This window comes from Oreochromis aureus, linkage group 22, assembly GCF_013358895.1.
Source record: "Oreochromis aureus strain Israel breed Guangdong linkage group 22, ZZ_aureus, whole genome shotgun sequence".
Taxonomy (NCBI): Eukaryota; Metazoa; Chordata; class Actinopteri; order Cichliformes; family Cichlidae; genus Oreochromis; species Oreochromis aureus.
The window spans coordinates 34,338,438-34,363,701 of NC_052962.1; the positions used below are offsets into that span (position 1 = coordinate 34,338,438).

At 39.5% G+C, this 25,264-nt stretch overlaps 1 protein-coding gene across 1 annotated transcript in view; it reads left to right on the forward strand.

Moving 5' to 3' along the window:
* The window catches only part of grin2da (glutamate receptor, ionotropic, N-methyl D-aspartate 2D, a), a 132,411-nt gene that overhangs the window by 96,624 nt on the left and 10,523 nt on the right, over positions 1-25,264 (forward strand). The window contains exons 11-18 of the mRNA XM_039606139.1: positions 123-248; positions 2,746-2,858; positions 7,080-7,196; positions 8,027-8,187; positions 11,491-11,560; positions 12,205-12,322; positions 23,633-23,694; positions 25,017-25,187. Coding sequence (XP_039462073.1) covers positions 123-248; positions 2,746-2,858; positions 7,080-7,196; positions 8,027-8,187; positions 11,491-11,560; positions 12,205-12,322; positions 23,633-23,694; positions 25,017-25,187 — 938 coding nt within the window. The remainder of the gene's footprint in view (positions 1-122; positions 249-2,745; positions 2,859-7,079; positions 7,197-8,026; positions 8,188-11,490; positions 11,561-12,204; positions 12,323-23,632; positions 23,695-25,016; positions 25,188-25,264) is intronic.

The following is a 25,264-nucleotide window of genomic DNA, read 5'->3' on the forward strand; positions in this document are numbered from 1 at the left end:
CATCAATCTTTGTTCACTATCCACACAGATTTCCATTTTATGAAGTGGTAATTAGTAAATGTCAGGAGAACTTCCTAAAGTTTTCCTATTCGTTCTTGTGTGTGTGTGTTGGTGTATTGCAGAGCCCTACAGCCCAGCGGTGTGGGTGATGATGTTTGTGATGTGCCTGTCGGTCGTGGCTGTCACAGTCTTCATCTTTGAGTTCTTCAGCCCCGTGGGATACAACCGCAGCCTGCAGAGTGCTAAGAGTAAGTGACGGAGTCGCTCCAGTGTCTGCACGCCAATCAACCCACCACCACTGCTCATTTCACAACATTATTACCAACTTGTCACTTTGTCAGTTATGTAAGCGAGGGGGGGCTGATTTGAGGAGGGTGTTTGTCCAAATTATTATAATTAAGCGTTCCACTTTTTTTTGACTGCACATGATTCAAAACAATCACTTCACACCCACAATGTGGCTTATTTAATAATAATGAAACAAACACTGACTGCGTGGTGGTTGATGTTGACGTTTTTACAGTACTTGTCACTTCACCATTATTGCAACTATTTACTGTGTGCGTCTCTGCCCAGACACGTTTATTTTTAATTAGAACCTGGAAAAGTTGTTCATTATGTTCTAATAAACTGACACAAGTAGAAGTAAACTCATTTCATGTGACAGGTAGATGTCTGTGCACTTCAGCTTTCATCTCTCTTTATAAGCATGTTTAAATCTTATTCTTATCTTATTATATAATCGTTCCTATTGTTTATATCCTGACAAAAGTCTAATAAGTGTATATGATAAAAGTTGCTGAGGTTTAAAGGTCTACTTACCAGTTTTTGGCTGTTGCAGAGACTTGTGGATCTCTGTAGTCCTCTTTTTTCCAACATTTCCAGGGTGTCAAATACTAGTGTTTAGTCAAAAGCTGGCAGCTTCCCAGAAATACAAAACTTTCACACACTGACCATTGCAATGTTAGATAGTATAAGACGTACTATATAGCAGTCCTTTTTTTCCAAGAGCATAAAGCTCATGGAAGGGTTGGTGTTGACCTACTTCACCAGTTTGGTAGCAGGAAGATGGTCCACTTTGGGAGCTGTTAACATGTTTTTTGCTTTCCCTCACTACTTAGTCAGAGTTAATCACCAGATTTAGGAAAATATTACGGTCCCTACACATTAAACATTTAAAAGTACTGTTTGAGTTTAAGGAAGATCTCTATGTTGCCAGTTCCCAACTTGTCCTCACGCTTCAGAGGCTTTGACAAAACAACAGCATGTAAAAGCAGCCGAGGTAACATATTATCCATTCTATGACTTAAATACGTCAAATTAACTTCCACTTTACTCAAATACAATAGACACTATAAAGTGCCTCGTGTGCTTAATTTGTGCACTCATTACTTGAAGAAAAGGTACTTCAGATACTTCAAAGTAATCCTCTCCACACATCTGTACCATACCTACATGCTGACTGTGTTTCCATGAATGTGCAACTTCACCTTTAATGTTGAACAATCAGCTATAGTCAGGGTCTTTTTGTTCTTTTATTTCTCATCCTTCTGAGACTTCACAGCGTAATGACCTTACATTCAACACGAGGGTGTCTGCTGCCAGGTTTAATAACTTTAAATAAGTCCTCTTCTCAGTTACGTCTGTTTGAACTTTCAACATGAGACATTTCTTAGATCACTGCAGGGCAGCTGGTCCAAACAATCACTGCAACTCAGCATGTTAATGTTGACGTTCTGTATTGCCAAATATAACAGCAACAGCGTCCACGTGTCTAATTTCTACTTTAATTTCAAAGTCTGGGCTCTGTCCCTGTATTTCCAATTAAAAGTCTGAAAGCAACAGTGTACTGTTACTGTTCAGATAACAACGTGCTTCTGTTTGCTAGCATTACTTTATTTTAGGGAGACTTGCAAATATTTCTTTCACAATGTCACCAAGGCCACACAGTTATGCATTGCTCTTTAATGGAGGTTAACCAGACTATTATAAAACCAGCTAGTTTCTGTCCTTGAAGCATCTTGCAATACTTTTTCAGAGTACAGAATACTTTCAATAGTGTTCTGTAACTTTTGAGATACTTTTCATACTTTTCATACGTTTTATAAAACTGTTTCTTCTGCATCTCATTGTCATGAAAATTCCTGTTGGATTGGTCCAGCCCCACAGAAGCTCCACTACTTGTTACCTGTTGGCTTTGCTTTCTGTGAAACCACAAAAGACTAACTTTTACCCAGAACCATTCCTGGACCTCAGTAATGATTTTATGTGACGATAGGACTAAAAGGAAATCTTTATAAATGGGTGAAAATGGGAAATATATCAACTACTATTACTACTGCTAGTAGTAGTTATAGAGGATGACAGTACATGCTATAAAATATTTCCTCTGTGGCAGCGGAGCTGAATCAGCCTGTTAGAGATGGTGCACCACTGCCTACCAGTAAATGGTGCAAAGGCTGCTCAGGACTATCCATCATAGATGATAGTTCAGTGGCCTTCTCTGTATGGATGTGAGCAACATGTAAAAAATCTTAATTTCTTTCTTGTTATTCAAAGAGTGATGGGTTTCTTCTGAACAGCATTAAATTCGGATATCTAAGTCATCTCTTAATATTTTTTTGAAAATAGCTGTACCCCTGCACCATTTTGGCTTTAATTCATCACCCAACACAATTTCCAGTAATTTCTTAAGCAGGTACTACTTTCCTTCATCGACACACTGTCTGTCTGTCTGTTTCTCAGAGTCAGGGGGATCTAAGTTCACCATAGGGAAATCTGTCTGGCTGCTCTGGGCTCTGGTCTTCAATAACTCTGTGCCTGTGGAGAATCCCAGAGGAACCACCAGCAAGATCATGGTAAATTTAGTCAACTGAATGGCTGTTTTTTTACTTTGTTTTTTTAATTTATTTATTGTGTGGATGACTGATCAAACCAGAGCATCAATTACCGTCAACTCCAGGTCCAATATGTATTGGTCAAATTTTAACCATTTTAATTGTTTTAATAGCAAAAACTTTAGCACTTGCCAAATCAGTCATTTGGGACATTTCTTTAAAAAAATCCACTGACCAGCTCAGTAGGACCAAACAGCTTGAATGACCACAGAAGAGCAGTAAAATGCATGTCCATTAAATTTGTTCCATGTTTAAGAAAAATAGCCTCATAACATCTAACCAAGTCAAGAATGTTCTTGAGGAGGAAGGTTTATCATCATCAAGGTCTACAATGAGCAGCTGACTTCATGAAATACAGAGAACTTACAACAAAGTGGAGTAGCACTGTTTTGCAGTGGTTGCCTCACAGCGAGAGCGTCCTGGATTTGAATTCACTGTGTGGCATTTCCATGGTCTCCTCATACTTGGATGGGTTTTCTCTGAGAGCTCCAGCTTTCTCCACATTACAAAGTTTGAGCTAATTGGTGATTTTAAATTGGTCATAGGTGTGAATGTGAGTGTAAATGGTTGTTTATGTCTTTGTGTATGGACTGCCAATTTGTCCAGGGTGTACCTTTGTGACAGCTGGAGCAGATTTGAGATCGAGAACTGGGTATGCAGAAGAAAATGGATGGATACAACAATGTATAAATCACTAGTTACGCACAAGAACAAGAAGACCAGAAAACACATAAAAGAGCCTGCAGAGTTCTGGAAAAGATTCTTTGGACAGATGAAACCAAGATTAGAGATCAGAAAGGAAAGTAAGGAGAGAAAGAGCTCATCATCCAAAACATAGCACAACATCTGTCAAACACAGTGGAGGGAATGTTTTGGCATGCATACCTGCCAATAGAACCGCGCTGTTAGTGTTTATTGGCTGTAACTGCTAATAAAAGTAGCAGGATGATTTCTGAAGTGTAGAGGGTTGTACTCTGTGCTCAGATTCAGCCAAATGCTGGCAAACAGTGCAAATGGATAGTGAACCAAAGCATACTGGGAAAAGGAACCCAGGAGTTTCTTAAGGCAATGGAATGGGAGATGAGAAATGGAATTTCAACCAAGGCTCTTAACCCTATTCAGTCTTATAAAACCGAAGGCCGACAGAGAAAGAGTAACTGAAGGGTGAGTGCAGGGAAGGTCTTTACTGCGGCCACCCTCAGGAGGTAACACAGCGTTTGGGGATCACCACGGGTTCTAGACTTTAGTGCGTCATTGAATAAAAAGGATTTTCATACTTGATTTTCATTAAATATTGAAAACAATCATTTTTACTTAAAATGATGTTAATTTGTGGTGGTCTACAGAAGCAAAATTATAAAACTTCTATCTGTTAACAAGCCTATATTAATGATTTGTGGGTCAAAAGTAGTTCAACTTTTGTCTCATTGGAATTCAAATGACTACATTCTCACTATCAAGCAAATACCTGTGTGACATTAAACTGTAGTCATTAAAATGTCGTGTTACAGTGTAATCTATGTGTCTACAAAACTCAATTATTTAACAGACTGTTTAGTTACTTGTTTCACCGTGGTGGTCCTTTCAGTACCTGCTGTTACTTTGGGCTTGCAATCTCTAATGCAGAGTAAAGCCACAGGAGGGGAAAACTCGAGGTGTATTTTGTTCGACTGCTTGCCCAAGTGCTTTTCAACAAAACCCCAATCATCTTAAGAGCTCATTAGCTGCTTGATAGGCTTCACAAAAGGGGGTTAGAGCAGAGAAGATGATTATTCAACATCGTATGAGTGCTTTTTTTTAACCTGGATGTAAAGTTAGTTGTATGTCAGCCTGCAGGTAAGAGTTATTAATGGTTTCCTTGCCCATCAAACCATTTCCCATGTTCAATTTAAGATTAAAAAATCCACTGAAGAGAAAACTGTGTATTTAAGGTTCCCCTTTAGCAGCACCAGCACTCTGTATCTGATGTGTTTTTGCAACACTTGCCAGCCAAAATATTCTACGAGGCAACCACGTCTAATTAAAAGGAAAAAAGAAAGAATGATTACAAGATAAATCCAATTTTAATGGAGGTTTATTTGCCAAATGACTTCCACTTCATTTTTCATACCTGCCTAAGCCTATTCAGGGTTATCAGTAAGTACCCCACTATGTGCTGGAAGGATAATTGTCAACCATTTATTATTGATATTAAACATTTAAACAGATTTTACATCAGTCCACGGGTCGATAACTTCCCAAGCAGTCCATCGTTCAAGCCTCCACTGAGGAGTTATTTTTTTTAATTATGCTGATTTGCCACAGTTAGTAGGGGTGTGCATTTACTACCTTAATCACTAAGAAAATTATGCAAATTAACTTTTGGCACAAACAGAGTACTGTGGAAACAAATAGTCCTATTCACCACCAATTGCAAGTGCAAATTTATTGCTCAGGCTAATCCACATCTCTGCTTCCTGGCTGAATGTCAGCATTCAACCATCTTATAGCAATAAAAGCAGCTCTTCTGAACGGCTAAATGTCTTCATACCGAATTGCCCAAAAAACCTTTTGAAGAATCGTATCAATTTGCTAAAGTCATTTGGTGTAGTTAATATATTTCGATTCCTTACTCAGACAGCAATACTACAATGTGAAAACTGCCATTATCTGGTGAAAATCTTGTGTTTAAATAAAAAACAAAATGAAATATTAACCTCACTTGTTGCAGTTCTCTCATAAAAGTCATAATCTTTATCTGATTTAATGTGGCTGCAGTGCTCGTTAAGGGCTTTTTGTATACCTCTGCACCACTTCATGAAAACACACACACACACAAACTGACCCGATGCGCCACCTTCAGGCCATGACAAACACTGCAAACTCTTCCTCTGAAGGCTGTTGTTTGGTTGTTCCTGGATTGTCGCTGAATATGATACCCAGTCATATGATGCCCACTAGTGATACCCACAGTCATCAGGAGGAAGTTTGCATCAGTTTGGCACAGAAGTTGATTACTCTTTAAGTAAACGTCAAGAAGAAGAAGAACTCCTGAAGAAGACGGTGACATTGGAATTACATGCCAAAATAGGACCTCCGAGGAGCGATCTAAAAACTGCAGTGGTGCTGGAAGCACTCCAGAGGGGTGCAAATATGTAACCTTGAAGGGGATGCTTCAAGGTGATTTCAAATTTAAATCCAGTGGAGTGTTTTTACCTTTTTTAACAATTTTTGATTTCTCACCTTATGTTTGCGTTTCTTTAAAAACTATTAAAACAAATCAGTCAGCCACAGTTTTGTACTGGAGTCTCCAGGCCGTTCTCTAATCTTTCTTCTTCTTCAAAAGGCAGACTTTTTTTATTTGTGCTGCAAAAGATAATCCACTTTGTTTATGCTGAATGCATTTGATCACATCTTTAACAAAAACATATTAATTTCTGCCAACGAGTGTCTGTGCAAGAAAAACAAGATTATGTAGCAAATAACCAATCAAATAGCTATAGGCTAACAGACAATCAGCCCAAGCCTGGAATAAATTTGCACCATCTGTTTTCCGAGCTAAAGGCTATGTGTATGAAATAGCAGTTCAACTGCTTGAATGATGAAGGATGTAGCGCTTGAAGCTTGAATTATACGAAGTTCTAAACATAACATATCACACCAAGTCCCCCTACTTTGTGGAGATGCAATATAAAATAACTTTTACACAATATTTTTTTTTTTATTTGAAACATACTGTTTAAATATAATTAATTACTTAAATTACATATTTCAAAATTGTGCTTAAATACTAAACCAAGTGCTATGGTTCAACTAGCATATCATCAATGGTCCTAATTGAATTTTAAGGTGGGCAGAAGGTATTTTTATATTCACTGTGATGGATGTGATGATGTAAGGTGTGCATTACGAGAAAAAGGAATTTTCTTTCTTCCCATATTTAAAAATCTGCAACTAGTTTAATATTATTGCAATTTAAGTTCATTTAATTGTGCGACAGATTCCTGTGTTGCAGCTTTAGGAGGCAGAAATGCCACGCTGGAAAGTATGCACCGGCCCTCCAGGCAAGACAGAGTTTCAGAGCTGTGAGTTTAGCGATGAAATGCCAGGGAGTGGAAATAGTGTCACTGGAATCCTAAAATACTTTCACACCTGTCAGGCTCAGTCCTCATTGATCTTACTCCACCACACTTCTACCTTCAGGTGCTGGTGTGGGCCTTTTTCGCTGTCATCTTCCTGGCCTCCTACACTGCCAACCTGGCTGCCTTCATGATCCAGGAGGAGTATATCGACACGGTGTCAGGGCTGTCAGATAAGAAGGTATGATATGGATGGATGGATGGATAAGTGATTTACAAACAGGTGAATAGTCATATGATGGACTGAATGGTTAGCAAGAAATTCCACATATTTGATGTTGAGAGATTCATGGGTATTTTACGTGATTTAAAACTTACAACACCAAAGTCCCCCAGACTCGGCTTCTTCTTTCAAAGTAAATACAACCGTGTTTCCAAAAACATGGAATGCTGTGTAAAATGAAAAATAAATGAATAGAGAGAGATGCTAACATGTTCTCCGGGTCAAAGGTCATTTTGGGTGGAATAAAGAAGCAGGGAGAAGCCGAAATCTCTTCACTGGGCTCACAAATCCAAATTTTAATTCGTCTTTGCACATCACAGAGAGTATATCACCCTTCTGTTATCGACGCAGACTAAAAGAAACTACAGTTCCTTTCCCCTCATACCTTCAGCAAACCAACATCCTTTTGGAATCAGGGTTGTAAATATGATTATGCCACAAATATTGCACTCTCTCATGTCTGTCTTTAAGAGAGCACATCAGAATAGCTTAAGTTAACAGAAGTGGAAAACTGTGTACTTTCCTTTTTTGATTATTTTTATTTTTCCAGTGCAGTTTCACCACAACTCACAAAACTGTGTCCCGCTGCTTTGACACTTTAAAACCTCATCTGTTTTATCAGTCTCTCTTTGCTTCTGAGCTCTTTAGAAAAGTGTAGCACAGGGGCTCTTCTTTGAAAGTGAAGTCTTTGAATCTTTGTAGCTCTTCATCCTGCAGCACGGATCGGTCACTGTCACTGTCACTTTAATCTCAGCCCACCTCCTCTTTTTCTTCTTCTTCTTGTGCAGTTTCAGCAGCCGACAGAGCAGTACCCACCACTGCGTTTCGGCACGGTGCCAAATGGCAGCACTGAGGAGAACATCCGCTCCAACTATCCCAACATGCACCAGTATATGATTCGCAACAACCAGAAGGGTGTAGAGGAAGCCATTGACAACCTCAAGACTGGGTAAGGATAGGAGAACTATTAGTAACCACTTGGAGTGTGGATTTGTCATGTGAAATAGAAGAAATTAAAGCCTACGTGTTCGGTTAGATACGAACAGAACAATATTGGAAAACGGTAGATCGGGACTTGGAAGAGCACGAAGTAAAAAATGTCAGATATTGTTACGACCGAACGCAACCACACTCTGCGTGCACTAGACAGCTCATTTCTACAAATATACTTCTGCTGTCATCCACTCTTTAAAACAGCACCCAGATTCAAGTTAAAGCTGCACATTTTTGACAACAGCACTTACTTTAAACAGATACCGTGCCATCTCCCCTGGTTTTTATATATCTTTTATTTTTAACTTGAGGCGGTGTTGTCGTCCACGCTCGGTTCAATTACAGGAGCCCTTTTTGCCTGACTCAACCTGTTAGCGCATTGATCTGCCTTGCCTCGGGAGCCACAGCAAACTGTTGTAACCTGTGCAGCCCCATCAGGATCATGGCTACTAAATGCAGTTGGAGAAGAGGTGTGGAGGGGTGGAAACTTTTAAATAATACATGCTAGCAGCAACCGCAGTGCGGTGGGAAAATCACGCCATCTCAGCATTGGCTGACACTCGGGTGCCTCTTGTCTTCAACAAGGGGGGGGGGGGGCTTATTATACGGCTGTGGGACTACAAAGTACACACAGCACTTTCCATAAAATATACACTCGCTCATTGCGTTTGATGTGGGAGCGGGTGAGGTGGAGGGGAAAGGGGGGAGTGATGCAGATTAGGGTTCAAATGTTTAATGGGACAAGCAAACACACACACACACACACACACACAAGCCAGCAAGCAGCGGGCGCAGTCTTTAGTAGATTTGACGTAGCGTGTTATTAAAACACAACGATGCATTCCTTTTTATCATACTCACTTGTCCTTCTTGTCCCTCTTACATTAATTTTCCACCTCTCTCTCTATCTCACTTCAATCAGTCTGTCCGTCGTCTCTTTCATTACACACTGTTTATCTCCCTCTTCCTTATCCTTCCCTCTCATCCTGACATTATATACAAAGGAAATATCCGTCGAGGCAAAGTGATATGAAGATTTCTGTTTGATTTGCCTGCCATGGCACTGAGCACCGCCTCTCCATCTCATCTTTTCTCCTCCTGTGCTTTCCTTTTCTTCTCATGATGATTTTTTCTGTCCTTTGACTGGTCTATTCCTCCCTACTCATTAACTCCTTGCTCCCAGTTCATCAACTCCTGTGCGCTTCCTTTGCCCCCCAATAATAATATCTGAACTTCCCTTTTCTCTCCTTTTGCTGTCACCCACCTCCCCCCCTCCTGCTTTATGTACCCTCTTTGTCACCTTTTTTAAAAAAATCTTCCACCCTTCAACTGAGCGCTTTCCCCCCAGGAAGAATTTGGTGGATCTGTGCAGCTCCCTGAGTGTGAATATAAATGAATGTGAAGTAGAAGAGCAGGTGTAGTGACAAATCTATCATCCGCTTCTCAGATGTACATCACCAGTGTGAGCTGAGCTGTTACATTTAATCCATTACTTGATGATGAACTGTTGTAATTCACTTTTGATGTATATCCATTTTGCACTGGTTCCACTCCAGTAGCAGATTTCAAATGATTCATTTTTTTCCTATACTTTAATCTTTTTAATTATTACTGTTACTACTGGATCACTGGAGAAGATTGTTCCTGCAGTAATTTATATTTGGTGGTATGTCTCTGCCCTTGCATGTGCACAGATAGAAAGCCTGAGGTGAGAGAGCAGCATGCAGAAACAAACCGGCATCAGTGAGAAGTGATATAGCAGTGATTAAATGAGATGTGGCATTAAAAGAAGAAGCTAGGACGGAGCTGGGTTTCAGATGTGCAGCAACCACAGGGAGGCTCGCTGTTATCAGCCGGTCTGTGAGGATTACAGTCTGAGCTTCAGTTCTTGTCTTTCCTGAACTAATGCTAGTCTTAATATTTTAGATTATTATAACTAAGAATTTCCTCATTTTCCCAAAGAGTGAAACCACAGGCTGTGTAATTATCACACCATATGATGTAGTGTGTGAATTTAGGAAACCCTCCCATGACACCATGGGAGTTGCAGTTTTGAGAATAGGACTGGGTCAGTTTCTAATTCCTAAGATATGTACAGCTGGATAATGTTGCAAAGAAGAAATGCATATAAATGCAACTGCATCACAGAAAACTCCTTATATCTGCAACATGATTCAGATTTGAACCACATTATCCAAGGTAGCTACAAAACCACTGCTGTAGAAAATAATTTGAAGCAGGTTTGATTGAATATGTGTGATAACAGATCATTTTTCAGACATATCACCAATGAAACACCTTCCTCTACCTTCTAGCAGACTCAGTGGGCTGCTTTTCATTGTAATAAATGTAATAGTAACTTTAGGATAAAAAATATAAACTTTATTTTAAACCATTATCTTCTCCTGAACATTACCAACTACCTTTTGAGCTTAAAACGAAATCAAAGACCTGCCAACGTAACAAAGGAAATGTCCAAAACATGCTTTTACTGCTGTTTTAACCTAGAAACACACCTCGGGTTGCTGCTGTTCAGCAGGGTGAAATTACCACCACTAAACGAGGTGCTGCTAGGGACTGATAACAACATATAATGGGTATTCGATGGGCTGATAAGATTTGAAACAGGTGGGTATGACTAATGCAGTCTAACAGCTTTGATAACAGCCTTTACATAACACATTTACAAACTGATCTGCCGTTAGATGAATTTCCTAGTGCGCTTAAAGTATCGTCATTCACAGTGATTTATGGTCTATTTCTTTTTCAGTTAGATTAAATGTTGCCGAAATATACTAAGCCTTACCCAGTCATGTGGTGACTTTGACACAAGGCTTGTGTAAACTTCCTGCACATTTATGTAAAAAACTGCATTTTTTGTGAGTAGCTGCAGTCAGAAATTACAACAACTGTTGAATTTTTCCTTCTGAGCAAAAGTGAATTACACATCCTTTGCTTAAATTAGCCCGTCCCCTGTCGCTGCATTCAATTATGCTCTATTCAAGCTATTGTAGGAGGAGAATTGGCATCTCTTCCTCCATTTATGAATGTTTCACTGTGTGATTGTTGAAAGTTGGTGAAAAATTGTGTTTAGAAAGAACCCTCTGTTTGCTGATGTCTTTGTAGAGACATTTGTCTCAGTGCTGGTTTGTCCATCATATCTTGTCATTTTGTTCTCTAGTTGCTTTTGTCATTTAGATCCAGGTCAGTGATTTCCATTGCTCTGTTGTAATTTTCCTCCTTCACTTCTCCCCTGCAGAAAACTAGATGCCTTCATTTATGATGCTGCAGTGTTGAACTACATGGCCAGGAAGGACGAGGGCTGCAAGGTAGGAAATGCATCTGTGCACAGTGATTTCACACCTCTGCACAGTGAAGCTTTCGTGCATACGGGCAACCATTGCTCAAGTTTCTTCGTCCTATTACCGTGTGCAAAAAAAAAAAAAAAAGCACAACAAGCATGCTAAATGAGCACTTGTACAAGATGTACATCTACATTAAATAAATCAAACACATCCAATGCATTTATATTTTCCCCTTGCGGCCTGTAGCTGGTTAATATTGTCATTTCTGGTTGGCACTGGTGTTGATTTATTTATAAGTTTGTATTTGATACGGCTCCCACAGCAAGAATGAAAATCCTTCCTGGTGATCATTTATAATAAGGTCTGTGGGAGGCCTGAGCTCCCAGCAGCCTCATACAACAGCCACTGCTGCAGTAATTATTACAACTGATGTGGATCTATATTAATTCCTCCACTGAAACAATATCCCACACTCTGGGATGTCGATATTAGACCTCAGCCAACTGAATTTATGCGACCATGACAGTACACAAAGAAATTACAGTTAAAATGAAACTAATTTATCTTTTGCTCATTGCCATCTGCGTCTTCATATCTGGCTCTCTGTGAATTAATGTGTTTGTGTGTATACGTGGATTTATGGACCTTTATGTGTTTAATTCAAAAAGGTTATGACCATCGGCTCTGGTAAGGTGTTTGCCACTACGGGTTACGGTATTGCACTGCACAAGAATTCCCGCTGGAAACGCCCACTGGACCTGGCTCTGCTGCAGTTAGTTGGAGATGGTAAGTTAAAAAGGGCCCAGAAAGCAACATGTAAGACAGGTTAGCAGGAAGGACGAAGCAGAGAACAAGAAGCATATAGTTAACGCTCATCTTACCAACTTGAAAACCCCAATAAGTAATAATAAAAGTTAATTAAGTAATTAATGTCATCTAAAGAGAAAAAATAGCAGAAAGCCAATCACAACTTGGTTGTGTCCTTCGCCTGCTCCTGGGCCTCCTCTTGGCAGGAGGAGCCCAAAACACCTCACCTAGAAGGTGCCCAGGAAGCATCCTAGTCAGATGCCCGTACCACCTCCAGTGGCTCCTTTCAGTGTGGAGGCATAGAGTTGTGGTCAAGAAAGTGTCCACATTACTGCAGTAACTGCATTACTACTGCCACTTCGGTATGTTTGTCAATCTCTCCCTCTCACTCATGCACAAACTTAAGCTCCTCCACCCTTTTCCAGCTGGGAACCATGGCATCAGACTTGGAGGAGCTAATTGTCTCCCAGTGCAAGCTGGAAGATATGAATCAATGAAGTCATGATCTCCAGAGCAGAACCTGAAATCTGAGACCATTGAACTGATACCCCCACCCTCTGGGTGTGCCTGGACATTCTGTCCATAAATATTTTAAACAGAATTGATGACAAAGGGACGCCCTGTCTGCCCAGTCTGACTTATGTCTGCTGATACGAACCACGCTCTCACTAGAGTTGTTTCAGAAACAGCTAAAAGCAACTGAAGCTAGTCAGACACTTCGGGCACTGATAACACCCAATTTGCCTCATGTTTTGCTCGGGGCATGCTGGCCTGTAACAGGAGGAGGAACAGTTACTACCTTGCTGTCTATATTTCAGGAGCAAAGGTAATACTTTTGTCAAGTAGGTCTTCCAGCTGAGCATTAGACAGTCACATCAGGAGGTAGAGTTTTCCTGTCTCCTAGGAGAGTCATTGCTGCTCAGATTGGGGTTCACAATGTAGTATCAGCTCTTTTTATATACAGGATGAGCATCGCATGCCCCAGCTCTCTCAGGTGCAGTTAATCCAGCCACATCCCCAATATTCGCATTACTTCCAATCTGGGGAGTTCCCCAAGTGCATGATGAAAGTAACAATTTTTTAAATGATTGACAGAGTTTTATTATTTTCACTGGATGCTGTATTTTACTTTAATTTTAGACTCAACCTTCAGACCGGGATCCCCTGAGACCCCAAACCATCGTTCCTTCAAAAAACACCAATCAACGTATAAACAGAAAATAATGATATCAAATCATTAGAAACAAAGTGACAAAGTCATAAAATATTGAACTGTTAAAAAAGTTCTGTGAGATCTTTGAGAGGTCTGCACAGACCCCGGATGATGGTTAAAGGAGACCGATTACACCTTCACTGGATTCTCATGCTAAACAGGGCCAAACTTTTAAATAATGAGTTCAGTGTATCTATATGGTATAAGTAGCTGAAATGGCAGTGAATCAAAATCAAAATCTGCTCTAAACTCAGTGTTTCAGTCAGTTTTTGTTCTACTCTTGGCTCTATATGATGTTAGTTCTTGCTAAGAGCATGGAGGTCCCAAACATCTGCTGTTGAAATCTTCTGTTGAGCAGAGCTAACTCATCAGACAACTGGATTAAACATACAGTCTCCTCAAAGCTAAAGGAGTGAATTTCAGTCAGTGGATATTATATATGTATACGTAAGAGAAATAAGGATTATGCCGAGCTACATGTCATGCAAAGCTACTCTGTTACAGCTCAGTTAGCTTAATAAGTTACATGATTTTGATCGCCATTGTTGGTCGCCATTTTCTTTGCACTCCCACCGCATTTCATGTAATCCCCTTACTGCCCACCAGCAAACAGCACATTCAAAGGAAGAGTAGTCATATGTCAAAAACATTTATTACATTCATGTCTGTATTCATGACTGCAGTACTGAGGACTATATTAATTTTCCTTTTTAAATGATCCTTTCATTAATGCGTCCTAATTACTGGGCTAATTACTACAGACGTAAAAGGTAATTCTGATACGCTACTTATGCCGTTCGTCCCTCCTACGTCATAACCGCTCCACAAACCAAGACATGTCAAAACCTTTGATTGAGAATTACTAAGGAATCTGCTCATCAGACCCCAAAATATGGAGTTAAAACGCAAGGTCACCAAGTTATGCGCCTCTGTAAACAAAATCAAAAACCTTGCAGAATCTAAATATGCTGTTCAACCTCACTGACATGGGTGGATTGGGCAGGTGGCAACACTTTTGGTGAAAATGCAGCTAAAACTTACATTTTTATGGTAACAGCAGGTTGTCCAGGAGTCCTCTTTATGAAGATTATCCAAGTTTTATACATTTTAAAAATGGCTGGGTCATGATGTTCAGGAAGTGCTTGTACTGGAGAAAAAGGTTTTATTTATTTATTTAGTTATTTTTTAAGGTTTCTAGTTCTTTAATTCCACTGCAAATGAATAATGATCAAAGAGTTTATGCAGGTTTTATGCTGATGGTTGAGTGTTATAGGAGGATAAAGCTGGGGGTGAGGAAGAGAGAAGAGAGAAAAGGTAAGAGGGATGTGGATGGAGAAAGGTGTGATAGGTGAGGGTCAGTAGAGAAATTAAAGAGGTGGTGGTTGTGAGAGAGATGAAGATCAATGGAGAAGGTCAGAGGGAGGAGGAGCAGAGAGGAAGAGGGAGGGTCGTGTGATCTCTGCTAAAGCTAAAGATAACACGTACACACACTTGCACACACACCATTTCTCTTTTTCTGGTTCATACACTCAGTAACATTTCCCATATTCTCTGTCTGACCTGATTACACACAAATACACATACTGCACAGCAGACTTCCAACAGACTTCACTCCTCTAAATATTTTACCCTCAAAGTTATTGTTTGGTTTGTTGCATACACATTTTTGCCTAATGTTATTTTCCCCATCCTCTGACTTTATAGTCTGATAGTAATTTCAGCCTCTTTGTGTTTTCTTAGGTCTCTGTTGAATTTCAAGTTTTTGATTGTGTTGCTCATGATGATGTAAAAAGATCACAGAAACAGGATTTAAACCCAGGTCTTCTCAGCCTTTGTTCATGCTGCTATGACGATATCACATTTGGTGATCTTGAACATTTCCAAGAACTCTGGCTATTTATGTGTTAATCACATTTTTATTTACATATTGGTCATTAGTAGCTCAGTAATGGCAAAGCGTCCAAAGAAGATTGATGAGTGGATCTTTTTAACACAGAAAGAAACAGAAGACAAAAGAGGTTTGAAAAAAACACAGATCTGAGGAGCAGTGAAGGAGCTCAAAGTGCTCATTGGTACCACAGAGTACATTTAAACAGTGGTATTGTTAACCAGCCTGTTTCTCACTATTTCAGTCCTGGTTTCTTAGCATACAGCTGAAATACTGAACATTTGAACCTCTGAGTTGTTTTTTTTAAATAGGTTCCAATAAAGTTACAGCAAATCCTGCAGATAAGTGAACATGATCTGTGGCACCAATTCAACATGATACCACTGAAAACAAGAGAAGGTTCATAGAATTTTGTGGATTACAGCCAAAGGAAAACATGAGATAAATGTACATTTCCAGTTGTATTTGAACATCCATCCATCTTCCACTTATCCAGGTGCAGGGTTCAGGGAGGCAGGAGTCTCTTTCAGTGGCTTGCTGTCTTGTCAGAGGACAGGAGGTACAGTGAGGAAGAGCCTGGACAGGTCACCAGTCTGTCACAGTCACATTTGAACTTTCAAACTTTCCAAGTGTGACAAAATAAGAAAATTGTACTAAATAACTAGAGACCCAGCTTTGGTCTTGTGCTTTATTTCTAACCAAATGAAATGTTCTGTTATCTTTCCTTTATGTGTCAGCACTGATTCTGGATAAAAATGTATTAAACTGCATTTGAACTAAGAGAAAAAAGAATATCAGGGATGAATTTGTACCCAGTGAACTACAAGGACTACAACATTCATTCAGATGAATTCTGGTGTTAGATATTTGTAGACTATGTTTCAAAAACATAGTTTAATATACTTTATAGAACCTGTAGGCTGTTGTCAGCTGGGCCAAAGACTTCCTGTTCAATGCACGAAGGAATTCAGTTATGCATTTAAAATTTTACGAGCCTTACTTTGAAATACTGAAGGAAAACAGATGTTGTAAGGGATTTTTAAGGAGCATACAATTATCCTGGTTCATAGAAAATTATAAATAATAATGCAAAAAAACATTGTTAAGACCACAGAGAGAAGGGATGAATGCAGGTCTGGAGTCTGTGTGTGTGAGAGTCGAGAGGGACACAGCAGGAAGATCCTGACAGCCTGGTGGACGAAGCTGGATGGAAATTAGCTCCTAAACATTGTCAGATGCTGCCTGGATCTATGCAGTGTTATGATGTAACAAAAAATTGCTTAAAATTATCCAGTAAATGTCAGTATATTAATTAAACCATGTGACAATGCCAATAAAAAAACCACTGACAAACAGGAAAGTTGGAAAAGTCACAAAGACGATTTGCACACACATATCTGACAACAAAAGACATAAAAAATGAAATAAAACTATCCTTTAAAAACCAACGCCACACACATTCTTACTGGCTGTCATTTCTCATACCAAAAATATTTGATATATTTATATGCAAATATCTGATTACATGGCTTATAAGTCTTATTTATGTTGATAAATAACTTACAGTGGCATTTAAATTCTGGCATCTGCAAAGCTGACACATGATTGGTTCCTATAGTATTTCATAGTGAAAAGCTAGAAAAGCCAAATTGAGCAGATATCATTAAAATGCATCAGGCTTTAGGTAAAGTTGGTTCCTCCTGATCTGAACAGATTAGAGAGAGTAGAAGAAGTGGATAAAAATCTGAAAAGCACACCTGCATAAATAGGACACAGTAATGATGTTATTTATCCAGGGCTGTGAATAACATCCATGTTCTGTGTAATAATCCCAATTTGATTAAAAAACAATAATTGTGTGAAATGCACTAGAGGACCTGCTGAAACTGCATTTCACATATTTGGCTAATTGTGATAATTGCGCTCTTTAAAATCTCACCACCGAGCTACAGCAGTTTCATAACCAACCCCAAAGACATGACATGAATTCATTATGCACTGCACAAGCAGCCTGGCCCTTTAAGAGGTCCTATAATGTTTCCTAGTAATGCATCTCTTTGTTAGAGTGCTGTCGTTTCCTTTCTTAGCACATGACTGGTCAGTCACCAAATTGCCTACTCTGGGGAGCAATTTAGCCTCTTCGCAATTAGAGAGAGCGAGAGGCAGGTGGAAAATGCCTCAGCGGCAGCGGTGACAGCATCTCCCAGGGGAAGAGAACACTGGAGGCTGATGGCATGTGATATAAAATGTTCAAACAGAGATGTGTGAGTTTGTCCTTAAAATGAGACGTCTAGCTGTTTGGTTGGATGACAACCACGACTGCAAAGCTGTCGATGTAGAAAAAATAGAAGAAATTATTTTTAAATGCTGGGTCCTTAAACTTTTTAACATATTGTTAAAAAGTCCAAGTTTCTTCTACTTTTGTTGTTTGTTTCCGGCTTCTGAGAGGGTTTTAGTTCCCATTTAGTACCAGTGTAGCATTGAGAAGTCATGTTTGATCAGGATTTGGTTACATGCAGGTAAGGTAAAATCTCAACAATTTTGTTATTTAACGCCTTTTTAAAATATTTTTTGTGCATTTCTAAATAACAGCTGAACACAGAACAGGAAGTCTTAGCCTTAGCCTCTTAGCCTTAGACCCTTGTTGCAGCTCTGAAATACTGACTGATCAGTTCCCTCATGAATCTTCTTTGTGGGAACACGGGCAATTTCCCTACGAGTCTTGTAAACATTCTTGAACTAGCCTTTCTCAGTTCAATCATTTATCTATTGCCTGATAAAGAATCGTGTCTTCTTTTAGCTACCATCTGTTATAGCAGCTACCACCTGTTGAACTCTGATTTTGTCGCGCTGCTGACCCTCATTTGCTAAAGTATAAAGAGGAAAATTCAAAGGACAGCAGATGCACAGCAATACTTTTGATAAAGAAAACTGCTTGAAGATGAGGCATCTGTGTGTCAGGTCCCACGTGGCTCCACTGTATTTCCAAGAAATAAACTTTCTTCAAAGCGATGCCGAAAAGGACCGAGATCCAGGAATGTGCACTGTTAGAAATGCTGATGTTGCACCTGAGCTCAAATCCCACAGTAGCATGCATCCAAGGTTCGCCTCCATTCCACTTCCCCTTTGTGTCACTCACAGTGATTCATGCTGACTGAGCAAAGCCAATAAGAACACCTCGCACACAAAAGAATGATAACAGGATGTGAATATGAACAGCTTTTGGCACTGAGGGTGGAACAAACTAGAGCAACACAGCTCACCCTGGGGAAATTGATTTCATTTTTTCTTGAAGTTCTTTTTTTTTTTGTATAAATGGCTTTGAGTCTTCAGAGACCCAGATGTTGATTTTCATTTTATAGATTCAGAACAGAGCCACAGATTTTTCTCTGAACCTGCAATTTTGTTTATAATCTTTTGTTTACTTTGAACAGCCGAACCAAAGCTGCAGATTATTTGTGATCAGCATTTAAAAATAAATGAATTAATGAACAAAGCACTAAAAATAGCAGAAAACGAATCATTATCCTTGAAACTGCGTTTTTATCTGTATAGAATTTTACCATCTTAAACCCAGCAAAGACATTTGACGCTGCTTTTCCAGTGTACACTTTCATGAAGGTCTGAGCCGTACTGCTGATTAATATGACAATCTTCCTTCTATACTCAGCTATAATTATTTTAGCAAGCAAAAATCAGTCCTGTCACACCTTTCCAAGTAAATTTGATATCTATAAAAGTCATGTTTATCTGACTGCTGGACAAAACATTTACACTTAGCTGTTATTACACCAAGTGTCTTGCAGAAGTACCTTTAGGGGAAAAAAGGATCGCTCTAAGAGTCAATTAGACTTGACGACCTCCTCCACACCAATTCCCATCACTCTCGCCCAAAAAAACAGCCTTTGCCTCTCCATGTCCCAGATCTTATTTGTACTTTTACATTTTGGCTGATGTCTGAACAAAGCAATTTCTTTCTGTGATGGAGGAACTGTATCTCATATAATTTACTTCTGTCACTCACACGAAGCAGTTACAGTAACTTCAAATGATTTGCTTTTCCCCCTTCCAATGTTTTTCCCAGCAGAGTTCTCTTTTGGTTATTTATATGCTAAATATTGCTGCTGTCCAGAGTGTCACAAATAAAACTTAATCCAATCCAAGTATTACACATATGACATTAAATGTGATCCAAAATTGAAGAGACCAGGCCAAATGAATTATATGATCAAGCAGACTTGTTTAAAAAAAAACAAAAAAAAAAACCCTTCACTTCCTCTTTTAATAATTTCGAATATACCCAAATCTGTCTTGGAAAAAATGGCTTTGAATCAGGATTATATAAGGGAAATGATCCCATGTTGGTGATTAAAGCTCTTTTTGTGAAGAATTTCTGGACGCCATGATCTCCATTTTTGCTGATGGTCTGGTCAGTCAGGCTGCTACTCCCCAGATTTGGGGATTTCGCAAGAAACTTTACACTTTTACTTGAAAAGTTTAGCAAATTATTGTTATTACACAATGACAGCATTAGCATTGATTTGGAAAAAGAAGTCTAGAGAAACTGAAAGCCAAACCGATGTAGTTTTCCTGGCCTAAGATCATGAAGAAAGGGAAGCATTTCTTTAGTGGCTTATAAAGAAATGATCAAAACCTCTATTTGTGCTTCTCATTTGTCACCTCTGTGCTTAGGTGTGTTTAAGAGCCAACTAAACGTTGCAGAGTGTCTCCATGGTTATGCTATTTATAGATTTTATGCACACACAAACTTGGAGTTGATCATATATACAGTTTTATATATTTGACTACTTTAGAAGACATTGTAGGTGAAGTATAAAACTGCCCCAGGTCATAATACAATTTTCTTAATGCTATTTCTGCACAGATTGGATAAAGGGGATATTTATTATGCCCCTGAGAGGATTAAAGAATAAAGGAGCTTAATTCCTCACTGCACACCAACACAAAGCCATTGATGTTATAGAGGCACAGGTTAGAATATTAATGAATAGCATAAATTGAATTGTTCCCAAATCACAACAAAACTGCCAAAAATCAGCAGAATGAAACACGGATTCTATTTTATGGTCTGTCTTGGTTTGCACGCCTGCTCCTTTCATTTGTTGAGACGATTCTCCATCTTCACTCCGTGGCATTTTCCTCCTCAGAGCAGGTAAGGGAGGAAATTCTGCCTGTCTGTCAGCTCTTTGTAGGGAAGATTTCTCCCAAAGAGCAGCTTTATGCTGCGCTGACTGCCATGATTAACGTATTTACAGGGAGATAAAGGGAGAGAGGCAGAGGGAGAGAAATCAACTGAACATTCATTGAAACTTGATAAATTAGATTATGGGAGCGAGCCATACGCAGAATGAACATGCGTATTAGACTTTATTGTGAGGATCTGCACAGGGAGTGGGGTGAGAGGAAGAAGGGTCAATCGAGTTGAGCTCAGTTTAATTCAGCTGTCAGAGAACATTTGAATTCCTCCACAACTGTTGGGGAAGTGAAATGTGGCACACGATCCTTCACGCTGGACCCAGATTTTTTTTTTTCAGATTTGATGATTTAGTCAACACGGTGGAGACTAATCCATGTGGCAGGGCTTTATGGAAAGGTTTTCAGACAAGGTTAATTAACCCACAGGTCGATTAATATTGTAACAGTGAGGATTGGGAATTGGAACCTCCACATTCTGAGTGTATTTCCAAAACAGTGTGTATGTGGTAGATTTAAAAGACCTCTGCACCCTGGTCATGCACATCTGTCTGCATGAGTGTGTGTGCATGGGAGGGAAAAGCATGATTTCTTTCCTGCTGCCTCTTTCTTTTTGATTAATGCATTAATAGCTAGCACTGAGAGTCCCATTACACTGGAGCTCAAAGTGTGTATCACATGAGTGTGCACGTTTTTGATAGTTTGAGTAGGAAGAGTAATGTTTGTGTGCATTTCCCCCTTTCATCTCCCATGTGCTGTCGCATCGCTCTGCCCTCAGTGTAGACACCAGGCCATTTCACAGCCCGCTTCAAAGGGCTCCTGTCTCTTGCAGTCACTGTCTCTAATTCCCAATTTCCCTTTTCGATCTCATAACTTTTGCTGCAAATCTTTTCCTAAATCCTTTAAATCTTTTTCTTGCTCCCTTTCCCTATTTCCGGAGCCTGTTCTTAGTGTTCGTGCATATTTTGCATTCATGTGCTTGCATATTACAACAACTGTAATGCAACACAAGTATACGGGTTTGTTGACTAGCTGTTCTATAGCATGTCAAATTGACATTATGGTGATTAAAATCCTCTCTATCCTGCATTACATAAATATACAGATGTGCTCCAAAGTTTACTTGCACTCATCATGGTTGTGGATTTTCTCTAATCCAACATTATAAACACAGGTGCAAATATATATATCTACATCTCTTTTGAGTTGGGAATCCAACCTGGCAAGGTCTCTTGGAGCCATTTCTAAACGACTACAGATTCTAAGGTCATCAGTTCAAATCACTCTAAGTTATTCAGATGTGTCACCATATTGCCGCAGTCTGGAAGAACATCTGAACTGTCACCCTCAGATGAGAGGAAATTAATTAGGCTGGTTGGAAAAACCCAGGAACCAGCATCACTGTTCATTGTGCAACAACTTTTACATCACCAACACAGAAAGAAGCCCTTTCTTCAAAATTTAGACCTTTAGGCTTGACCGAAATTTGCAGCTGCCCAAATATCTTGTGGATAAGTTTTATGGTCAGGCAATATCAAGATTGAGCTTTGTCAACAATGATAAGAGGTATGTTTGAACTTTGGTATCAACTGTCAAGCATGGTGGTGGTAGCATCATGAACTGGGGCTGTTTTGATATCAGTGGTTCCGCAAAGAAGATGGAATAATGATGAAATAGGACTAACTCTACATGCTTTAAGTTCAAATCAACAACTAGACTAGATGTGGACACAGCTGAGTGTTCCAGGGAGACAGTCATCCCAACACACACACACATCTAAACTGGTTTTGGATTGGAGATTATAGATTATGGATTGGTCCTGCTCCTGAAATTCAGAATTTCAGGAGCAGGACCACGCCTCCAAACACGCTCCTTCCGGCTGTCATCTATATAGGTTCCCCCAGTTCTGCAAGCTGTTCATTCTTGTTTACATGCCCCTCCCTCCCTCCTTGTTCTCCATTCTTTAAATTCTTCATTTCTATTTAGTACATGGGGATCTGCCAGGCTCGGGAGCCATTGCCAATCCCCTTCGAGGCCTTCCCCAAACCGCAGCTCAATTCCTGTCAAAGCATTCACCTTTACCTACTAAAACGCTGTCAAACCTAAAATGAGGACCTCAACCCTTTCGAAAATTTGTGGACTAAGCTTCAAAGTTGGGTAAAGTAGATGCTAGAGAACTAATCAGTTTGAGTGAACTCTACCAATTATACCAAGAAGTGTGCTCAAATATTCAGAATTATGCCACAAGATACATTTAACCAAATCAAGTGGGGATGTATACTTTCACACCTGTGTGGATTAGAGAAAATCCTAAATAAATTCAAACTTTGTATCCAATCATTGTTTTCTAAAGTGATAAAAGTTATATGCTGTATTCCAACAAGTCCTAAATTACCATGGCACCCATGTCCATGATGTTTATGTAAACATCTGACCGCAGCTGTATATTTATTTCTTTGGTTTGCTAACTCCAATCAGTCTCATCTGTCATTCCTATTTTAACAATATACAAACAAAGCTTCACTTACTCCTCTCATTTCTCTCTTCCACGCTATATTTCATCATCTCCTTACTCTATATTTTAGTTGTAACAATACACTCCTCCATTCCTCTCATCTCCTGTCTCTTCGCCTCTTCAGCTTTCCTTCTCTTGCCTCTTTCTTCCCTTGGGGGATCAAACACCTTGCTCTCATAACAAAGGGGTGGTAATCCTCTCTCTATATTTTTTTCTCTTACTTTCCATTTTACATTTGTCTTTTTAAATCCCTCTTCCTAATTGTCTTTTTCCTTCTTCTCCATGATTCTTCTCCTTTCTTCTATCTTCCTCACTTCCTACTTTTATTTTCCTTTTCCCTGTTTTGTCCCTGCTGTATGGCACTCTTAACTGAACCTTAAACCTCTTATTTTTCTTGTCTTTTCCCCACATTCCCTTCATTTTAATCTTCTTTTTCTCCCCTTACCCTTTCTCTTCCAGATGAGATTGATATGTTGGAGCGTCTCTGGTTGTCGGGCATCTGCCACAATGATAAGATTGAGGTATGATGTTTTACAACTTTTCTCCATTAACCTGATGAATATATATATATATCAGCTATTTCAAAATGAGCTTTGCGTCAGTCCTTTTCACCAAACACCAAACCACGGAATCATTGGTGTTTATTTATTTATTGTTGTTTATTTATTCCTCTTGGCAGAAAAGTATGTGTGACAAAAATTGCTAAAATCACAGGACTAACTCAAGCTATCATACCTACTAGATGTGACCTCCTAAAAAGGCAGGAACCTTACCTGATTCAAAAGTGGTCATTTCAATATTGTCGCCATGCTCTGCTTTCAGTGTTTCTGTAATCTTTAGTTTGCTTCTGTTCTGATTATGTTCACATGCACATAAATGTGCACTGTCAAAATGGCTTCAACTTGAATTTAATTTGGGGAAACAGGACAGGAAAGTGGTTCAGTTAGTGAGCAAACATTGTGTTGATGTGGAAAAAAAAAAAGTCTCCACTGCCAAACTTCTTGGATTCACAAGGGTTGAGATGATTTACATGGGATTTTTTACCTAACATGCCCCAAAATGTTCCTATTCTTATCCCAATCAATGTGTGGTAATAAGACCACATTACGTTCCCTAAGTTTACCCCTATTCCTTGCCACATGCTGAGCCTGCCCCTAGATATAGCCCATCACTCGTATTTCCTCCAGGTGGTACAGGGTCTGTATGGCTTTCTTTCATGCCTCATAATGAGAAAGCAGAACTCAGTGTGGGAAGTTTGACCCTAAGAAATTAAGAATAAAACCATGTTGTGTTTATCTTTTGATGGGCAGATTTATAGAACTTTCTACCCCTCAGCCTTGAAAGGCTGATGGGATATTGTTGTCACCGTACCGGGCGGACAGCATGGACATTCGAGAATGAGGCAACGCAGGAGTGTCAAATTGATAGCATAGGTGTATCTGCTAAAAAGCTCAAACAAGTTCGAATCTCAGTGACCTAAACCCAAAGGTCAGAGGTCAAGTTTTCCAAAAAAAATCGTATAAATGCAATAATTCAAGAATGCTGCATTTAGGGATTTTCTACTTGATAGTATATATATGCATCTACTAAAAATCTCTGGTGAGTTTGAATCTCAGTGACTTCAACCTCAAGGTCAAGATCAGAGGTCAAGGTTTTTTTAAAGATTTTGTGAATAACTTGAAAACAAGTTGACGTACTGTAGGATTTTGAAACCAACACTATAGGCGAGTCTACCAGGACACTGAGGGGTAGCACCGGCTGTTGTCAGTATTTTTGGTTCTTGTTGGTAATAAATACGCTTTCCTGTCCTCCTACCTTTCCCCTTTCTCTCCTTGTCTGTCAGGTGATGAGCAGTAAACTGGACATTGACAACATGGCGGGGGTCTTTTATATGCTGCTGGTGGCAATGGGCCTCAGCCTCTTGGTGTTTGCCTGGGAGCATCTGGTGTATTGGAAATTACGGCACTGTGTTAAACATTCGGGTGGGATGGACTTCCTCCTGGCTCTCAGCAGGGTAAGAGGGAAGACTCATTCAACAACCAATAGTAATCAAACTACTGCTATCAGGCACATAAAAACTCTTGGATATTT